At 39.1% G+C, this 21,258-nt stretch overlaps 2 protein-coding genes across 4 annotated transcripts; one reads left to right on the forward strand and one right to left on the reverse strand.

Annotated features, from left to right (window-relative positions):
- LOC103721893 (40S ribosomal protein S24-1-like) lies at nt 1-4,244 on the reverse strand. Its single transcript, XM_008812270.2, has 5 exons — nt 4,064-4,244; nt 3,936-3,977; nt 3,659-3,829; nt 960-1,046; nt 1-304 (listed from the first exon to the last, which is right to left on the reverse strand). The coding sequence occupies exons 1-5, from the start codon at nt 4,133-4,135 to the stop codon at nt 263-265; spliced, it is 414 nt and encodes a 137-aa protein (XP_008810492.2). The 5' UTR covers nt 4,136-4,244; the 3' UTR covers nt 1-262.
- A 7,558-nt stretch (nt 4,245-11,802) lies between these two features.
- Nucleotides 11,803-18,814, forward strand: LOC103721894 (NADP-dependent malic enzyme). 3 transcript variants are annotated; one of them, XR_005511390.1, is made up of 21 exons: nt 11,804-11,968; nt 12,216-12,484; nt 13,671-13,791; nt 13,873-13,947; nt 14,059-14,210; nt 14,283-14,388; nt 14,491-14,556; nt 14,674-14,769; nt 14,864-14,935; nt 15,059-15,142; nt 15,292-15,390; nt 16,012-16,059; nt 16,189-16,242; nt 16,345-16,443; nt 17,120-17,209; nt 17,324-17,401; nt 17,493-17,567; nt 17,690-17,780; nt 18,097-18,206; nt 18,312-18,443; nt 18,539-18,814. XR_005511390.1 is itself a non-coding variant. In XM_008812271.3 (20 exons), the coding sequence occupies exons 1-20, from the start codon at nt 11,939-11,941 to the stop codon at nt 18,625-18,627; spliced, it is 1,926 nt and encodes a 641-aa protein (XP_008810493.2). In that variant the 5' UTR covers nt 11,810-11,938; the 3' UTR covers nt 18,628-18,814. The 3 variants fall into 3 exon arrangements, 2 of the variants coding, with proteins under 2 accessions (XP_038981314.1, XP_008810493.2); XM_008812271.3 differs by lacking the exon at nt 18,097-18,206 and having other exon boundaries at nt 11,810-11,968; XM_039125386.1 differs by lacking the exons at nt 18,312-18,443; nt 18,539-18,814 and having other exon boundaries at nt 11,803-11,968; nt 18,097-18,248.
- Nucleotides 18,815-21,258: the final 2,444 nt, after the last annotated feature.

Genomic DNA, 21,258 nt, shown 5'->3' on the forward strand with positions numbered 1-21,258 from the left:
TTACAGAAAAGAATGTAGTGACAACAATACTTGGAATAACCGGTTTGGACCAAAACATGTAGAGCATCTTTGAAAAAACTTAACCTGGATGTCAAAGGTTACTTAATAGAGTTTGAATTTTGCTAATCCACTGCATCCTTACGAGACTCCAACCAAACTCAAATTCCAAAATCAGCAAAATTAATAACCTCTAAAATTATTTTAATTCTAGCAAGTCACAAACACAAGATGGCAATGCAATAAAAACAACTGAAGAATCCATTCACTTCTTCTTCCCAGCCTTAGCAGCATCTCCAGCTTTGGTCTGAAAAAAATAAAAGTAGTCAGCACCCAGAGAGAGATTTACTCAGCACCTAAGAATTTTAACATGTCTAGCGGTGGTACAACAAGCCTAGAGGGTGAAGGGCTTCGAAGTGCCACAACCAATTCAAGAGCAGTTCAACGGGCATATAAAGGATGGCATTTGCTAGAAGGATAAGCACCTTTAATGATGTTGGATTTAAAATGTTACACTTCAATTATTAAGATGGTAACTATCAAGATTTGCAATACCAATTTCCGGACCCATATCAATACCATGTTGGTACCATGTCAATATAGGTCAGTTTGGTGTACTAAAACTCTGTACACCCCCACATTGAGCATCGGTTTGATACCAATATGGTATGGTATGCCCGATATAGGACAGTACATTTTAGCATGGCAAATCTTGGTAACTATAGCACCCTCCTCTCCTTTGACTGTCAAAAAAAAGTAGAGGAGCTCCACACAAAGGTCTTATTATGCAATGCACCTCACTCTATTACCTACAGTTACTTTGGCAACTGCCACAAATTGTCTAGTCTAAATTGGAAAGCAACCATTTAATTGAGAGTCACAAGTGGCAGAAAATAGTTCCGAGATTAGACACTTCTCATGCGAAGGGAAAAAAATCATAAAACAAGTGGTTCCTGCCTCACCTTCTTGACACCTCGGATTTTCTTTGCTCTGTTTTTCCTTTCCTTCATTTGCTTCCTCGACTTCTCAACCTTTGTGGCGAGCCCATTCTGCCAAAACATTATCATTTTTCAATTAACATAAGAAGCATCAAGAAAAAGAGACACCATGTGCACCAATCTTAAAATGAACCCATCGAAGCATTGACCTCATCGAAACAGGCATAAGAGAAAATAAACTTGAATATATTAACTTTTTATACAGTAAGTTACCAGTGAGATAGTAGAAGGGAGGTGGGTTTGTCAGTAATAAGTTCAACACCATATAAACACTTACAAGAACAAACAAACGAGAAACAGAAAAAGGCATCTACCAATGAAATGACACAGAAAATTTGATTCACACTGTTTAGACATCTAACATATCAGTTTACATCACTGTTTAGACAATATTGAAACCAACCATCAAACCACCTTGTGTATCCATAGACACCAAAAGGTTAACTATCAACTTGGAAATACAATTCCAACATCCCTATTCATGTCATACCCAAAGGATTCTTCCAAGTTACAAAGAGAAGGAACTGTGCATGCAAAGTGAACATTTAGAGGATTTCTCAAAAACTATCAATGCCCATATTGTCCCCAAACGATAGCAAGCAGAAACATCAAACTGGAATTATTGTAATGATTATAGTAATCCACACGAATTGCTATCATAATAACAGGATATCCAGAAGCCAGGATGATATAATTTGTCACCTGAAACATTTCCTACTAGAAAGGTCAGGGGTTCAATGGTATTCCCGTCTTATTTCGTGCGGGTTAAGAGTTTAGTCATGCTAGAAAGCCAACAAAATTTTAGCACCCCATTTACGAAAGCACAAAGGCTTCAGAATGTGCCTTTTCTCGGTTAAAGTGCCAATCTACTTTTAACTGGAAGTGAGCACATTCATCATAGTAAAGGTGAGAAAAATGTTGGGCTTGTTTACTACTTTGCATGCGGGCAATCTTCAAGAAGAGTAACATCAGATAAGAAAAGCACAAGAATGGCAGAAATCTCGAAGACTTGGATGACATTGAAGATCTAGGCATCATTCTGGCACCATATGTTGTCAGGTTTTAGTTCACCCTGCAAGTCAAATTTGCACTGTATAACACCTTGGAACAAAGTTCTCCATATTTCTTGACCTCCTATTTGGTTTTACATGTCTTCATTGGCATTTCCTTCTACCAACCATGTAAACAAGACTAACAAAGTGTGCTTAAATAATTGCACTGTGTGCCACAGATTATTTGATTTAATTAACTTGCATGTGCACAACCATAGATATGTCCACACTCTTTTTTTGGAGTAAGAATACACCCATTCTCTGATAGCATAGAATTTCTGAGAAACTACAATATTTGAAAAAAAATGGGCAGCAGTAAACTCCTCTGATAGTATCAAACCATGAAGACAAATTTGGAGAGAAGAGATGGAGAAAGTGCTTGGTTGATATATTCTAACAGTCCGTTAGATTGACATTTGGGGAGAAGAGATGGAGAAGACTGAACTCCCTGTTTGGATAACAGAAATGAGGACAGAAATGGAGAGAAGATAAGAGAAAATGAGGACAGCAATTACCTGCTTATGGCTTCTCACCAAAAGTGGGTAGATATGAAGAGAAAATGAAGGAACTCTTCCCCTTCAATGTTTTAACTTTGAATTTTGCCCACATGATTGAGATAGGGAAATTAGCAATTTCTCTTCTCTATCAACAGCTAAGTAGCTAACCAAACAGGGTTAACCTCGTTTCCTCTCTCCCCCCCTCCACCTCCCTCCCTCCTTTATACGTCCTAACAAGGAGAGAGACACATTTTTGTTTCTTTACTCTTGTCTTCCCTCCTTCCTCTTCTTTTCTCTTCTCCTTATTATATCCGAACAGACAGTAAAACAAAAAATGGACCATCCTCTCATTTTGACTTTTTGACTAATACTGATTGAAATAACTCAAAAAGCCAGATGTGATTGCAATAACTATTCTCATTAAAGAGGAATTATGTATTGAAACATCTATAGGGGCATAAATTTAGTGATGCCAACATACAGAACCACAGCAACAAGCAAGAAGCCTCAAATTGTAAGTCATTAACAGCTAGTAAATTGATTTGAATGTGCAAAAATAGCACCAAGTGCAGGTGAAGTAGCATTATGAATTATAAAATACCCTACTTTTGTTTAAACAATGATATACTTAAGGACATTTCAGCTATGAACAATTTTGTCTCTACAATGAAAAGACACTCAAAAAAGCTCAGAAGAAATTTATAGAAAAAGAAGAAAAATAGCAGCAATAGAATTGCCTTCATGAACACACATTACAACCAACATGGATACACAAGAGCAGAAGTAACTATCAAATAAAAATAGAAGAGTCAATTACATGTAAACCAGATTGCAACAGCCACTACATAACACACAGAGATTATGTTTTATTTAATGATACCACAAACATAAGCCGCATTAACAATTTGTGCCACTGAAATTCAATTACAGATACAGAACACACAATCTCAGGTCAAGATATAGACCAAGATCCAGTCAGACATAGCAATCAGAACTAAAAATTTCCACACCATACTTCTAGAAATAAAAACTGATGTACGAATCGCATCAGACAAATACAAATAAAATGCAGGAAAACTATGTCAAGTAAGGAGAGATTGGGATGGAAACACACCCTGATGAGCCGATACTTGGGCTCATACTTCTTGGCGCTATCCACCGAGTCGTAAATCAACCCAAAACCGGTAGATTTTCCCCCTCCAAAGTGAGTCCGAAACTTGAAAACAAAGATCGAGTTCGGATCCTTCACCTCGTAAAGGTTCGCCAACTTCTCCTTCAACTCCGCCTTCAAAAAATCAACAGCTAAACTTCAACAAAACTCTACAATAAAAGCAACTGGAAATGAAGAAAACGGGAAAGAAAAAACAACTGGAAATGAAGAAAGATGGTACCTTGGAGACGTTAGCTCTTCCAGGGTGAAGGACATCGATGACCTACAAGCAAATAAGCGAATTTTGGAGTTAGGGTTTTGCTACACGAGATCAGAAGGCAGGAAGAGATCCAGGGTTTTTGGGCTCACGAATTGCTTGCGGGAGAGAAGACGATTGGTCATGAACTTCCGAGTTCTGATCGTCACGGCCTTCTCCGCCATTATTTTTCCCTTCTTCGCTCTGACGACGAGATCCGGGGGGGCGGAGGCGGCGCGAGAGCAGCAAGAAGAAGCTAACCCTGAAAAACCCTTGCTCTGGAATGACGCAAGGAGCGGACCTTATATTTTTGGACTGGTGGGCTTTGGGCCCAGAAACTGCATCGAGCCTGGAGAGCAATTTGGAATAGGACTTTACGGACTTCGATTGTTTCCGTCCACGGGGCTTCGAATGAACCAGGTTGTAACGGAGAGCTCGGGCTCCGCTCGATAACTGGACGAAGCCTGAACACTTTATGAGGCTTGAATAACCGAGTAATAGTTCAGTTTGGGCTCGGCACATCATAATCTTGTTAAAATTCGTTCAACCATCAACTATATTTGTAACGGTTGGTTCGGTCATGTATTGAATGCATGACATGCATCCTATTACAATCAGTCTTCTCTTTTTGCTTGGTAATGCAGAAATTTTTAGAGTTTTTTTTTTTTTTTTTTTGTGTATGAATACCCTATTAAAAATTCAAATTTGCATAAATATTTTCTTAAAATTTATATTTATTTCTATATCAAAAACAAATACTCCTAATATAACAGTTCTACAACATTAATAAAAACTATATTTATTTTAATTAAAAATAAAATAAAATTTTAAAATTACTTTTTTGCCTTCCATCATGATCATCTTATAGATTTTTCTTTTTGCACATCTATCCAATAAGGAGATTTTAGTCATTTTAATTTGAAATCATTAATTTTTTAACGGTGTTAGATAGTATGGATACATATGCGAAAATAAAGATAAAAAATAGGTAGAATAACAAAACAAGTATTTTACAAGGATATATATATATATATATATATATATATATATATATTAATTTTATGAGTGTATTTATTTAAAATTTAATATTTAGAAGGATATTCATATAAAAAAATCTAAATTTTTATTGCTTTTTAATTTCAGAGGGTCAAATTTTTAGATCCCTTATCGACAAATACACTTGCATTTATTAGGGTTTAAGATCCAGGCCCAATTTGGCCATATGGATTTTGGACTGGGGACCATGTGCTTGTTTGCCCCAGCCCAATCTGCTTGCCCCAGCCTTACATGCTCTACCAGATCAATTTCTAAAATATGCAATGTTAGCTTTGCAAATTTCAAAGATTTTGACAGATGTCTAGATTAATTTCACAGTACACTGTTAATGCCCTTATTAATGGTCTATATGGAGCATGTCCATATTAATTAGTTGTTGGTCCAATGCCTCCAATACAGAACACATCATGCCTTATGCAAGAGTTAGTCTACTATTCCAAGCACTCCTTTCTCCTTTCTAAATTTTCATATTTCCTTTCAGTTTTTTTCTCTACTCTCCATTCCTCCCCAAGCAACTAAAGGAGCCCTTTAGGTCACACCTCCATGCGATCATATTCATGACAAAAGGCTTTGGGTTAAGTCTAGTATATTGTATCTTGAGAACGATCGTGTAGGTATGGGGTGAAAATTTGTTCTAAAGGCAATGTTTTTACGCACCTCATTCCAAGCATGCCTCTCCAATTCTTCTACATTTTTCTTCATTATTTATATTTTTAAAATTATTTATTTGTATGATATTATCTTGAAAAATACAATTACAAAATGTTAGCAATTTTTTCATATAATTTTCGACAATCAAAGGATGAATTTTGTATATCTAAGTAATTGCTAATATTTCATTGCTTTGAAGTCTAGTATAATTTTTAGTCGTAGAGTTTCTACTATTTTAAAAGATTTTTGGAAATTGCCTAGCTTTTTTTTCCAGAAAACCACAAAATCCCATTGATCTAAATTTATGCAAAAAAAATAATTCAGCTTTTCAAATAAAATTTTTGAAATATATTGCTCTAGAAATAGTGCAAAAACTTTTAAAATAGGTCTTCAAATTAAAATCAATCATTTCAGCTACCCTGAGTTGTGCAGAAGTCTAACTTTAGTAATTTGGGTATCAAAATTGTTTCTCTTTATTTTAAAACCTCCGGTAAAAGTATATTTAATATTGTTTAAATGCCCTCTAATACATTTTATTGCATTTTTATTACTTTATTTAAATTGTTTCCAAGATCTCCTCTGAAAAACCTAATTGACCTAATGCAAATTCTTCAAGAGTTATAAGATTTAAGGCTTAACTAACTCTCTTCCTCTATCATCATCAAACTAGATGAACCCATTGACTCAACTAGATATTTTCAAATCATTGGATATCTCCTATACACAGCAAATGGGACAATAGCTAATGTTGCCCATGTTGTAGGGAGGTTAAGTAGATCTACTCATAACCAGATCAATCTCATTAGATTCGTCTAGAAAGAGTGCTTCAATATCTAAATGAAACCCTTGATCTTTCTATTCTTTGCATTAAATACCCTAAAGTGGTTGAGGATTATAATAATACAAATTGGGTTACTGATTGCTTAGAATCAAATCAGCCGCTTGCTTTTTTTTTTTTTTTTTTTTGTGGCTGTGGCCCCATAGCTTGAATATTTTCCAAACAAATAATTGTTGCTCGAAGCATTATTGAGGCTTAGTTGATTGCTTCGGATACCCCACCCTAACCAAGGTAGAGTTATTTAAAAATTATATATCTAAACTTCATCTAGTACTAAAACAGGTTATGGCCATATCAATCTATTGTGACAATAAGGATGTAATTGAACTAGTAGATTAAAAAGATACCCGCAAAAAGATAAATGGACATACCTAGCTTCATCACACACACACACACACACACACACACACACACACACACACACACACACACATATATATATATATATATATAGAGAGAGAGAGAGAGAGAGAGAGCAATATAGTTTTTTTGAAATATGCTAAGTATAGAAAAATTCAGCAAATTCATTAACCAAAGGTTTATTTAGATTAGAATCGTAGAGTCATCAAGGAGGATGGAACTTAAGCCAACTATATGTTACCAATAAAAGATACCTAAACTTTATGACCGTAGATTCCATGAGAGATGTTCAATGCGGTAGAAATAAAGTTGACTAAGTGATCATACAAGAGGATATAATTTGGAGAATATCTCCTTTCATCCCTATGGTGAGGACTTATATCAGAGACAAAATAAACTAAAGATTGAGTTATATTCTTAATGAGTCCTAGGCATCTGCAGGATATTAAGTCATCGATACGCTTAGAGGGGCACACCTCTATGAGAATCGTCATAAGGTGACAAGTAGAGAATTGAGCTAATCCTAGTAATTTTTTATAAAAAATCAAGATACTAAGCACTAGCCTTTAATATGCACTAACCATATACAAAACTGTGATATGTAAAAAATCTGAGACAGTGACTTAGCTCAAGATTTTACCTACTATGGCCCTCTCATATAGATACAAACAATATCAAGTAAAGTTCAAGTCCATTGATCACCTCATCCGTTGTATAATATAAGTTGCCTAGATTTTTTTTTCTTTATGATTTTATTAACTTTAAAAATTTAAAACTTTTCTAAGGAAACATTAGAATTTTTTATTATTTTACAATTTAAAATTTTTCAAATTTTAACTTTTTATATTTAATAATCCCGTGTTGGACGTTTAAATTTAAGCATACCTATATTTGCTGAAGTCCAAGTGCTCTAGATTCAATTAGATATTGTGGATTTCAAGCTGGTGACCATGAATGCACTTGCTCGCTCACTCGGCTCAGCTAATCATACTGCACACGTGGCAAGGCATGGTATGCGCATTGTGTCATGTCATGCGTATGCACAAAGTGCTTATATGAGCATAGACATGTTAAATTGAAATCCAATATCCAATTCAACAATAATTTGAAGAAGCCAAAGTGCATTCCTTGATAAAGCCAAATAAAGAATGGGAATTGTTCTCTTCGTAGAACAAATACACTATGACTAAAGATAAGGGTCCCTTGATAATATAGTTGCATTCTCAGAAGACTATTTTTCCTTGCTTTCACACCACATTCTTTTTAATATTTTTCTCTGAGTAAAACGTTCTTCCCCGTTAATTAATTTATTGAAGCCAGAAATCATGATAGTTCTAAAGATTTCAAAAAACAAAAGTGAAAGAAATTACAAATACGAAGACTTCTCATAACATCAAAGTCAGATAAAAACTTGTCCAAATATAGAGCTTCATTGCTGCTGCCACATTTGTTACACTAGCACCCATTGCTGTATAAATGTATATTTTGGTGAAAGCACTGTATTAATTCACAATTAGATGCTTGTATAGGTTGTACATTTTCTGACTAAGAAAAATAGTGCCTTACTACTGCCATTTCATAAAGATAACAATAAAGATTACATTGAAAAATGAGCAAAAAGAAGAAAAAAAGAAAGAAAAATAGGAAAGAGTGAGTCTTCGTACCAAAACTGGAATAGGTTTTACATTCCCATGAATGGAGATAATCTCTTGATCAGTACACCAAAAATCCGAGACAAAAAGAACTATATGATCTTACCATACGGTTTGGATTATATCTTTCGCGAGAAAAAAATGATTGATCTTCTTTTATAACGTCAACTATTGAATCACACACAGGTCTCAAAGCACTTCGCACTTCTTCATTCACCGGCTTGCATAGATCTTGAAGCTACCATTGTACGATCTGATAGTAGATTCATGCAAAAGAAAATGAATTCTTCTTTGGTGCGAAAGATACAACCCCCTCCTTCCGAACCAGCAACCATAAAGGAGCACAAATTAAAGCAATTAGCCGTTGCCAACCTGCTACGTGAGTGACGTCACTTTGTCAATTGTGCCTTTCTCATCTTTAAAAAAATTGTGAGAAAATGCTTATGATACCTAATCTTGCGGGATAATTGCGAAATTAGTTGTGAGGCACTCAATTCATCTCTAATTAGATTCCTTTTACAAGTCAGCACGCTTATTACGTGTATTCATGCCTCAGACACCTTAAATCATTGTGCGCGTTGGACCCCGCAAATCATGTGGTTCATGCCAAACGGGTGCGCCACATCAAGCCATTGCTTTCTGATTGGACGGCCCGTGATGCGGGCTCCAGCCCTTTTTTTTTTTTTTTTTCGCTAATACGGGTGGATCATACCTGTCGGGTACGGATACATCCAATAAAGTCAAAAAATAGGATACCTCGGAGTGCCAAAGGCAACTCCCCATCTCCAGTCCACAAAGTGTCTCCGGAATGGCGAGCTACAAATGCAGCCACCCAATCCGCAGCCCCATTGGCTTCACGGTAGATATGCTTGGCCTGAAAGGCCCATCCATCCCTCGCCATAGTCCATATATCACGAAGCAATGGGTGGTCACTGTCGTCACCCCTAGGACCCTCTCGGATCCAACTGATAACGGTGGCTGAATCACCCTCTAGGGTGATAGACCTAGCCTGTAACACGCACCGGGCATGTCGAAGGCCTGCCCAGGCAGCGCTCAGCTTCGCGCTCGGAACCGAGGTGTCAAATAAGTGACTGCCACCAACGGCTACAACCCTAGCGAAAGGGTCCCGAATGACGAAACCCGCACCTCCCCTCGTGCCACCATCTAGGACTGACCCATCAAAGTTGACCTTGAGGAAACTCGGGGGTGGGGGCTCCCAGGTGAAAAACACCGTGTGGGATATTGCCGAAGCAGGGTGGGGGCCCCAGATGTCCCGAGCTGTCAAGGTCCCTCCGGTGGTGGAGGTGTGACACATCTCTGCCGCCTGACTACGGGCACTCTCGACCACAAATCTCGGCGACATACATCGTTCACCGAATATACGAGCGTTCCTGGCCAACCAGATCTGGTAGGCAGTACAGCTCACTCGAGTCACCTCCTGACGAAGCGCCGGGGACTCCGAGCTCTGGTGCATGGCCTGTAAGAACTGGTCCCTACAGCTCCATACCGGCTGCGGGACCCCTGCCAGACGCCAAGTGTCCCTCGCCCTTGAGCACCGAAACAAGGCATGGTCGACCGTCTCGGCCACACCGCAAACCCCACACTCCAGGGGGATCCTCAATCCTCGTCCACCAAGTACTGCTCTCGTTGGAAGACGGTCCCAGACCACCTTCCAGAGGAACAGCGCAACCCTTGGGAGGAGGCCCAATCGCCAGATCCAGGCACAATCAGGACCAGGCTCGTACTCCCGCCTAAGAATGCGAGAAAGGACGCTCATCCTGACTCTGGGACTGGTCGAGGAACTCCACACTCGTATATCTGGTCCACCGCTCTGTGGCAGAGGGAGGGAGCGAACCCGCTCCGCCAGATGCTCCCCGAAGAAGCGGGCTAATCGAATCTCGTCCCATCCAGCCTCCCCGGGGGTCATAAGATCACAGACCTGTAAACCCTCCCCAGCCTCAATACTAACAGTAGTCGACCAGCGGCACAGGGGGAGGCCATCAACCCATGAGTCCCTGGTCACATCGATGCTGTGGCCATCGCCTATCAGCCATCGAGTGTGATCCGACACCATGGGCACATATCTCGCAATCTCACGCCATAAAAAAGAACATCCCCGCCCTCCTCGAACCCCGCCCTCCTGGCCTACCCCCCCATAACGGACAGTCATGATCCGGCTCCAGAAGCCTTGCGGCTCCAGGATGAAGCGGGAAGCATGCCGGGCGAGGAGCAGCTCTCGTCTCTTCAGGAGAGACAACACCCCAAGGCCACCCTCCTTGAGAGGGAGGCAAATACTCTCCCATGCCACCAGGTACACCCCACGGCCCCCACCAAGCGAGCCCCATAAGAAGCCCCGAATCAGTCGCTCAACTGATGCGGGCTCCAGCCCTCGCCGCCAACTTTGAACGACCCATCGTCCTCGTTGCGCTACTGTAAAATCCGTTGCGTCTTCTCGTAGCGTACGGTAAAAGAGAGTAGCAAATCACCCACCCCGATCCACCGATCCTCCCCAAGCGTTGTCTCGCCACGTGCCCCAATTAACTTCGCAACACGTGCCCCTTACCATATCCGGCCTCGTGGGAACAAGTGATTAGCTGGCTTTTTTGGGGTCGATGACGTGGCAATACATTCCATTTGCCACGTGGCCTGCGTGTCAGCTGAGAAAGGAATTGGTTCCAGATTTGGGCCTCCTTACCCGCTGCTCCGGGTTAATCCACCCGGGTGGCCGCTCCATGTAAAAGACAAGTAATGCTACGGAACCCAACAATGCTACCAAAATGAAATCCATGCCATGCGGCAAGAGAAGGTTCATGCAATGAATGCGGTGTCATGTACCCTGTGCCTTTGATGAGAATAACGAGTTGCCGTGGCGGTGGCAGGAAGCGGCATTTGGACGCTGCGTTTGGGCGACGAAACATCTATATGCAAAGAATCTTTCTCTTAGTAGTAATTAAATAACTAAATAAAAAGAGACGTGGCGGTAACTAGTGTTTGGGTGCTAAGTTTGGGCCACCAAAACATTTGCGTTCAAAGATAGACCTTCATAAAACAAAGGAAATCTCGTTACAGTTACTCGCGGATTGACAAGAAAATCCTGTTACCCGCGGCGGCCCAGCAGCCTACTTCCCCATCGCACGGTCTTACATTAATTTTCATCGTCAAGTTCCGGATGGGTGCTCGAACAATCTAATCTTATACTCATCCGCGGTACAAATTATCTCCACGGGTGACTACAAAGCGAGCCCATCGCGCTCGATGTCTCCTTCTTTCCTGTTTCTCACTCTCTCTCTCTCTCTCTCTCACGGTCTCCGAGCCGGAAGAAAGAGAGGGAAAGAAGGATACGAAGCACATCTTCTTCCTAAGAGTCCTCCGCATCTCTCTCACCGGAGGAAGACAAAAGCCACGCCCATTTAAATTGACAACTCGTCGCCATGATCTCCGTTAGTAGAAGCCATTTCCAGGTAGTATTTCTCCTGATTCATTCTTTATTCATAACCTAAATCTATCATTGTTCTCGTTCGCTATCGTCCAAGTCTTTATTTTTCTTTAAGTTGTGGGTCTCCCCCGTCTTTGACTTTGGGGATCTAATAAAAAAATATTTTTAGTGATTATTTCCCCTCTTTATGGATTTTTTTTGGTATATAAGCAGAGGCGGTGACATTTCTGTGCTTATCGGTTGTTCTTGTTTTCGCCTTTCTTTTTTCTCAGAGGTGCGGAAATCGAGACCGCTTGTATCACTCGCAGCGGCGGAGCTCGGCGGCGGGGGTGGTGGTGCGGTGCTGCGGAAGAGGAAGAGGAGACGGGAAGGTGAGAGGAGTGGCGATGGAGAGCACGCTGAAGGAGATCAGAGGGGACAAGCCGTCGGTGCTCGATATGGATCCCGAGTCCACCGTCGGCGGCGGCGTGGAGGACGTCTACGGCGAGGATCGGGCCACGGAGGAGCAGCTCGTTACCCCCTGGACCCTATCTGTCGCCAGGTCTGACCCGATCTTCGTCGGTACCATCGGTTCTTTCTTTTTTCTATTCATCGTGCTTTTCTTGATTTTTTCGCGGTGATTTTGTTTGGTTTCGCTGAATTTTGACGGTTTTTGAATTTATACTGTCGATTCTTTTATTTCTCTCTTCTTGCGTGTTTTCCTTGAATCTTTCGGTTGATTTTGTTTGCATTCTCTTAATTTGACCGTTTTCTGAGTTCTCAAACGTGTTTGATGATCTCGTCGATATGATCGAGGAAATGCTATGGCCTTTTGCTGTTGCTTTCTTGAACCGGATTCACTGGTTTTGACTGGGGTCTCGATATTATTTTAATGGTTCTTGCCCATTTTCTGTAATTCTTTCTCTCCAAAATTCACTGAATTTGTCTGGGTTTTGATACCAATTCTTTTTGGCTCATTGCTTATTTAGTTCATTTCCTTTTTTCTTTTCTCTTAAAATGGATTACTTATGAAGTGACCGTATATGGTGTTGATAGAGGTAGGCAGGTCTAACTTTCCGTGTGGAAAGTTTAATTTTTCGTGTTCTTTGTTTAATTAAACATAATTTGGAATTAGTTTACTTGTCTGGCATGCCTTTTCTGGATGAACTTATCCAATGCTAGTCGTGCAAGGTCGCTGGAAGTTGTAGGAAACGTGAACCGGGTGTCCGATTTTCTCCCCGTTCTGTTCCTTTCTTTTAGTTTTTAATGTCATTTTACTCTGTCTGAAAGTTACGTTTCATTCTTTAAAATAAGTTAAAGAAATGGTGAACTTGCGCTTTTTGTTGAATTTTTATTTTTATCCCTTTTTCTATTACAAATTGATGATTATTGTCTTCATATTTTTAGCAAACTCAATCCGTTGAATGGTGTTTGTGTTTCTTTTAAGCCTCTGGTTGCAAGTGTTTAGGATTAGGGCCATCTGTTTTTGCTTGGTTACTGATTAATATACCTCCTAAGCCAACAATTGTAACAATTATTGTTGTCGGCCCAATCTGTAAGTTCTTGATCGTTTGTGTATCCTTACTACAAATATCGGTATGGATGGAAGTGAAAATCGTGATAAATAGTGATGCAAAATTTCTTCTTTGACACTTTCTTTGGTTACAACATCTTTGACATTTTTGATGAACCTGTCATGAATGTGCTTTGCTTGGCATCTGGTTAACATAAGCATTCTTTGTCCTTAGTGGTTACACTTTGTTGAGGGATCCGCACCACAACAAAGGGCTTGCCTTCACCGAGAAGGAGAGAGATGCCCACTACCTGCGAGGCCTCTTGCCTCCAGTTTGCATCACTCAGGGGCTTCAGGTTTGTATGTGTTTGTGGTTAGAGTTTGTTTTATGTTTTAACTGCTCTATGCTGATTAGCATAGTATAATGCATCCTGTAGGAGAAGAAGATCTTGCACAATCTTCGCCAGTATCAAGTACCCCTGCAGCGTTACATGGCATTAATGGATCTTCAAGTATTTGTCCCTAACAATTATCATTCCATTTACTTCTTATGAGATATTTTGGATTAGTGGGTTGATGATGTATAACTTAATAATCTCCGGGAGTTGATATCTATTGAACAGGAGAGAAATGAGAGGTTGTTTTACAAGCTTCTTATAGACAATGTTGAAGAGTTGCTTCCGATTGTTTACACACCAACAGTTGGTGAGGCTTGCCAAAAGTATGGGTGCATCTTTAGGCATCCACAGGGTCTTTACCTCAGTTTGAAGGAGAAGTAAGATATGATTTCTTGTGTTTTTGCAAATGTTCTGTCATTTATATTTTGATGAGCTGCTTGGTGTTTTAGGGGGAAGATTCTTGAGGTGCTAAAAAACTGGCCTGAGAGGAGCATTCAGGTTATTGTGGTCACCGATGGTGAGCGTATTTTAGGGCTTGGAGATCTTGGTTGCCAGGTGAATTTTTTTACCATGCATTCTTATTATAATATGCTAAAAGTGAAAACACTTTCCACTTTGGGATTGCTTGCTGATCTAGCAGTGAACTGCTTTACCCAGGGAATGGGAATTCCCGTAGGCAAGCTTTCACTGTATACGGCCCTTGGAGGAGTTCGCCCATCAGCAGTAAGCATTCGGTTACTTGATGTTATTTTTCCATCTAGTATTTTCATCACCTGATATTTTGATTTTTATTGCCTTTGTTTGCTTGGAGAGTGTCAATAATTGATTGTTAACTTGCAGTGCTTACCCATCACAATAGATGTGGGCACAAACAACGAGCAGTTGCTGAAGGATGAATTCTATATAGGGTTAAGGCAAAGGAGAGCAACTGGCCAGGTTCATCCAACCTAGAGCACATGATTGCATCTTTCTATCATATATATTTGCAGACTCAAAATGCTGAATTCTTATCTTCTATTTACTGAATTAGGAATATGCTGAATTTCTCCACGAGTTCATGTGTGCTGTTAAACAGAACTATGGGGAAAAAGTCCTCATTCAGGTGAGCCAGCATACCAATGAGGAACTGGAGAGATTTTAATCCTGTTAATAATTGAATTTGGTTGCTCTTCTGCCATTAACTTGATTTTGTGTTTCAGACTAAAAAATTGTCCATTTTTTGCAGTTTGAAGACTTTGCCAACCACAATGCATTTGAACTGCTTTCAAAATATGGCACTACTCATCTTGTTTTCAATGATGATATTCAGGTAACTATCTAGGATTGTTTGCCTTGCCATAGTGCAGTTATTGTACCTGTTGTTTCTCCTTGTTGAGCTGATGATCTGGTAGGAGGTTTTGCTTTTGCCGTTGATTGTTATTTCTCTTGAAAATATACCATTTTCTTTGATTATTGCAGGGGACAGCTTCTGTTGTCCTTGCTGGGCTTGTGGCAGCTCTGAAGCTGGTTGGCGGAACTTTAGCAGAGCACACTTTCTTGTTCCTTGGTGCTGGGGAGGTAACTCTCTTCGCAAGTCTAGGATTTTACCCCCTTTTTACCTTTTTAACTTTCTTCAATCACCTTTAACTCACCAATCCAAGATGTATTGTATTTTCTATTTAAGTTGTCCAATATATTGTGAATTTCTCTCAGTGGAAGCATTATACTTAGCTGTTAACCAAGCATTTGAAAAATGATGACCACTCTAGGATTGAAATTTTTGGTTCCTTTAAGTGTCAGACATTTGGGAAAGCTGCAGGATTATTTGATGTTCAACAGCTTATATTTTTGATGCAAGAAATTTAGAATATTAGCACATCAACTTTTTTTAATCATGGAAAAATGTTTGAAGTCTAGCATTTCTTCAATTACAGATGCCATTGACTTTATGCAGGTCTTAATAACTATAGTCATTGATTATGCATGTATACACCTTTGCACATATCTCATGTAATGATGTGTTTGGCAGGTCATATTTTTCTAGCTAACTTTATGTGATGCATATGCTTCCTTGTATCCAGGGACTAGGAACTTGTATTAATCCATATATGTTTTTTCTTACTCTTATAATCTTATCCCATTTATTGTTTTCCTATGATTTTGCTTGCTTCAGCAGATACTAAATTTTTATGCTTGCAGGCTGGTACTGGTATTGCTGAACTGATAGCTCTTGAAATGTCAAAACAGGTACTGCAGCTTGCTCATTGAGCTTCTAGATTAGTCAGGCTCTTATTGTAATCATGTTTCCTGTCCTGATGTGCTCTATGATGTGATATAGACTTTTATATGGTAAAATATTTATTCTCACAACTGCAGACAAAAGCTCCATTGGAAGAGACTCGGAAGAAGATTTGGCTTGTGGATTCTAAGGTTGTGATGAATCTCTTTCCTCTGGATCACCAAATTGTCTCTTAGCCTTTCCATTTCATCATTATATCATCTTAACTGACATGAGGTTTTTACACGTTATAGGGATTAATTGTGAGGTCACGCAAGGAATCTCTTCAACACTTCAAGAAACCTTGGGCACATGAGCATGAACCTGTCAGTAACCTCTTAGATGCTGTCAAGGTACAAACTGACTTGACATGAATATACATGTTGCATGATTGCTCCTGTGTTTTGTCTCATGATATGCAAAGTTCTCTTAGGATGTCATGCTGCACAGTAATAGCTCCATTTTCTATTGATGGAATCCTCTAGTTCAATCCAGTTTCTTTACCATTGATGAATTGCTATTTCACCAACAGTGGACCATGCTTATAGGGCTAGGGTAGTTACAGAAAATTCTTACACATAGACCCTTTTAGACCCAGGTTCATCTCCCTGGTGCTTTTAATTCTTGCTATGGAGGCTAGTATACACGGTGAGGTCCCTAGTACAAGCAAATCAATCTTTTTCTGGTGCTAAGAAGGAGAAACTATATAAAGGGAAACTATATTTAGAACTAGTTCTGCCATTTCCTCAGTTTGACCAAACAAATAAAAATTTCAATGTTTTCTCCTTTCATCTCATCCCATTTAATTTTCATTCTTTTCTTTCATTTTCTTCGAAAGTGCTCAAGGGGCCATAATCCTGGGGATACTTTAGATTGGTATAGATTATTAGTGTAATATGTGATACAATTATTGCCTCGTCAGTCCTGCTATTGTGGCAAAAGCAGCTTTAAGTGAAAGCAGTGTCCTGTAATGCCTTTATAATGACTGAGTAATAACAAGAGATTCTGAACTTGGTTTTGTTTGCTTAGGCTATCAAGCCCACTGTTTTGATAGGATCATCTGGAGTGGGAAAAACTTTCACAAAGGAAGTAGTTGAAGCCATGGCCTCCTTTAATGAGGTAAGAATACTCTTTGAGCTTTCTTCATTCAACCTGCTGTTTCATTAATTGAATTGGAGGTTTATGTTGAAAGAAATAAATTAAATGCCGACTCTTGCCAACTACACCTTGCAGAAGCCAATAATTCTCGCCCTGTCAAACCCAACTTCTCAATCTGAATGCACTGCTGAGGAAGCATACAGATGGAGTAAGGTAAGCATCAAGCTGTGGTTCGTATCATGCATTGGGTTCAACCTGGTTTACAATTTTTGCATCCCTTTTAACACTCTGCTATGATTTGCAGGGCCGAGCAATATTTGCTAGTGGAAGTCCATTTGATCCTGTTGAGTTGAACGGCAAGGTTTTTGTGCCAGGCCAGGTTTGAACTTTCTCTTATGTTTTGGTTCTGTGGAGTGAGTCACTGAATTGATAACCAAGCAATAACACTAGAGTATAGCTATATTGTAAATATTGACTTTGCATGTTTGCACATGATGCCAGGCCAACAATGCATATATTTTCCCTGGGTTGGGTCTTGGTTTGGTGATCTCAGGTGCTATACGCGTGCACGATGACATGCTCCTTGCAGCTTGTAAGTGAAAAAAAAAATTGTGGTAGTTGTAGTTTAGCTCGGTACTCTTTAAAATCATATACAGTGCACAGACTCTCTTGCTAAAGAACCAAAAAAAAAAAAAGGAATAATGGAGGCGGACTTGCACTTGTAATGCAAAAACTGATTTTATTGAAGTCCATACAGCATTGGTTGATAGGTACCTATTTCTAGAGGTCCATATATTCTATGAATTTTGTTTTATTCTATATTTTATTTTATTGAGATGGTTTTAATGTAAAGGAAATGGTGTAGTTGGATAAGTTTGGGTTGATTTGTTAGTTTTTGTCTGTTTCAGGTGTGCAAGTTTCCTTTGGAGAGATTATTTGTTATATATACCATGAAGCCTGTCTAGCCAGTATATGGGGGGCAGAACTTAGGAAATTTAAGATTGTTCATTTAGTTTTGGTAGAAATACCAATAATGTTACCTTAGGAAATTTTTGTGCAATTGTTGTAGATTTTACATTAATCATTATGTAATTGCAACTTACACTGAACTTTTGTTGAACAGCTGAAGCTCTGGCCCAGCAGGTGACACAGGAGAACTTGGATAATAAAGGACTGATTTACCCGCCCTTCTCAAATATTAGAAAGATATCTGCTGATATTGCTGCTAATGTGGCTGCTACAGCATATGAGCTTGGTGTGTCTTTTTTCATTCCTCGGCTGACTTTGCTTTCCAATTGCTCGATACGTGAACAATAAATTTAATTGTATATTCTTGCATCTTGTTTGTAGGTTTGGCAACACGGCTCCCTCGTCCGCAGAACCTGGTAAAGTATGCAGAGAGCTGCATGTACAGCCCCATCTACCGCAATTATAGATAAATGGGGCTTCCAATTTTGCTGTACTTCAAGAGTTATGCATGATGCCAGTGTAGTAGTGTGGTTGCTTCTCAATGTGTGTCAAAACATTTGTCAGCGTGCTTTTGTAATGTTGTATGAAGTTGGTCTTGAAGTCTAAGCATAAATATTATTTCCTAAGGCTATCAACGCTAGCAATTTCACCCACAAATTTTTGTTGCTGTTCATAGGGTCATCTACTTGAGCAGGAACGCCAGTGCCCAAGAATCATTGCAGGCTTTATGATTCTTCTACGGGACAAACCCAACCCCATCAACAGCAGTACAACAACCCATCAACTCTGTCAGTCTTTGTAGACTGTCTTAATATCGTTCTAAACGACGCGCTCCTTCAAACTTGCAGCAGATACATACGCTTATATAAAAATAGGGCATGCTAACATCTAATAATAATAATAATAATAGATTCGTACAATTTATACTCTAATGCTAATTTAACGTTAATTGAATCCAAATAATCAGACTTTAAAAAGAGATATTATTTAGGCCCACGGGTTGTAGTCTAGAGGGGTTCGAACTTTTGGATGACATAAAGGGCTCGTTTGGTTCGCGGAAAGTATTTTTCCTCCTATGAATATGATTCATGAGAAATAAATTCGTAGGAAGAGAATGCCTATAAAAGTATTTTTGGCATGTTTGGTTAATCATAGGAAAGTGACAAATTTCTAAATTGCTTATGTTTGGTTTGTCATCCACTTTTTTGGGAAAGTTATGTATAATTCCTATTATGCCTTTAATAAAAATTAGGTCTTTAATGTCTCTTTAATGCTTCTTTAATGTTGAAGGGTTTTTTTGGAAAAAGTAAAAATAGAGTGATTTCCGTCTTATGAGAAAGTAATTTTTCCATGTTTCTCATGGAAAAGACTTTCCTATGAAGGACTCGTTTGGTTCGCGGAAAGCATTTTTCCTACTAGGAATATGATTAATGGGAAATAAATTCCTAGGAAGAGGATGCCTAGGAAAGTACTTTTGGCATGTTTGGTTGACCATAGGAAAGTGACAAATTTCCAAAGTGCTTATGTTTGGTTGGCCATCCACTTTTCTAGGAAAGTTATGTATAATTTCTATTATGTCCTTAATAAAAATTAGGTCTTTAATGCCTCTTTAATGCTTTTTTAATGTTGAAGGGTTTTTTTTGGAAAAAAGTAAAAATAGAGTGATTCCCGCCTCATGGGAAAGTAACTTTCCCATGTTTCTCATGGAAAAGACTTTCTTATAAAATGTGGGAATCATATTTCCATGGGAATACAACTTTTCCGTCTCTCTCATTTAATAACTCCAACCAAACAAGAGGCATCTCATTATTTTTCCGTTGACCACACTTTTCCCTATTCTTTTCCTGCGAACTAAACGAGCCTAAATGGGTTTATCAGAACCGGATTTGAATTTTTTAGATTGGGTCCGAGTTATACATAGATCCGATCCGATTCGAATGATCCGTTGGGTTAAAAATTATAACGGTGGATCCGATTCAATCTGACCCGAATGATCCGTTGGATCAAAAATTATAGCGGTGGATCCGAGTCGACCCAATCTTCTATTAGATTGAATCTGAGTTTAAAATTAAAATTTAATTAAAAATCTAGATTGAATCGGGTCCGACCCATTTGTATACCTACAACTCATACAGCCCCTACTGCGAGTTGGCAGCCCAAACCTCTAATAAGAATATTTTCTCTCTCCGCCCTAAATATCCCGTCAACTTTTCCCAACGACGGCCATATATATGCACATTTGCGAACATATCAGATAAGATCGCAACCGTCTATTAAAATACAACCTTCCTATTATACCCATCACGTGTATCACACGTGCCGAAAACCCGTCCACCCTCCAAGAATTTATAAGACTGCTAGGCTCGTGTTGGTGTTACAGATTTTTTTTTGTTGTTGTTATTTTCTTTGGGTCCTTGTGCTCATTGATAGATACAGCTCAGGTGCAGCGAGCGCAAGAGATTCTGTCTTGGACTTTTGCCCAACAGATCTAGTGCACCAGCTTTGCTTAATGACGAAGAGGTGAGGAAACATGAGCAATGCATTCAAAACATTCCATAAAAATATGGCTCTCCAGGGAGTTGACCCTGATGGAATAATGAAATGATGATGTCTTCTAGATTTTTTTTTTGTAAAAAAATGATGTTAGGTGAGGAAACATGAGCGATGCATTCCTTTAAAAGATCAACGCTAGCATCTTCCATAAAAATATGGCTCTCCAGGGAGTTGACCCTGATGGAGTGATGAAATGACGATGTCTTCTTCTAGTTTTCTCTTTTTTTTTTTGGAAAAAAAATGATGTTAGGTGAGGAAACATGAGCAATGCATTTCTATAAAAGGTCAAGGCTCAACAAAACATAGCATCTTCCATAAAAATATGGCTCTCCAGGGAGTTGACCCTGATGGAGTGATGAAATGACGATGTCTTCTTTTAGATTTTTTTTTTTTTTGGCAAAAAAATGATGTTGGCTTCAATTTCACTTCCCGCGTGCTCATCTTGGAGATAGGGAAAAGAATGAAAATTTTTCAAAAAAATATGGTTCTTCAAGGAATAAGAAAAAGGAAAAAAATTGAATCGCCACCATACATATATAAAAAGTTGC

This window comes from Phoenix dactylifera, chromosome 4 (genome assembly GCF_009389715.1).
Source record: "Phoenix dactylifera cultivar Barhee BC4 chromosome 4, palm_55x_up_171113_PBpolish2nd_filt_p, whole genome shotgun sequence".
Classification (NCBI taxonomy): domain Eukaryota; kingdom Viridiplantae; phylum Streptophyta; class Magnoliopsida; order Arecales; family Arecaceae; genus Phoenix; species Phoenix dactylifera.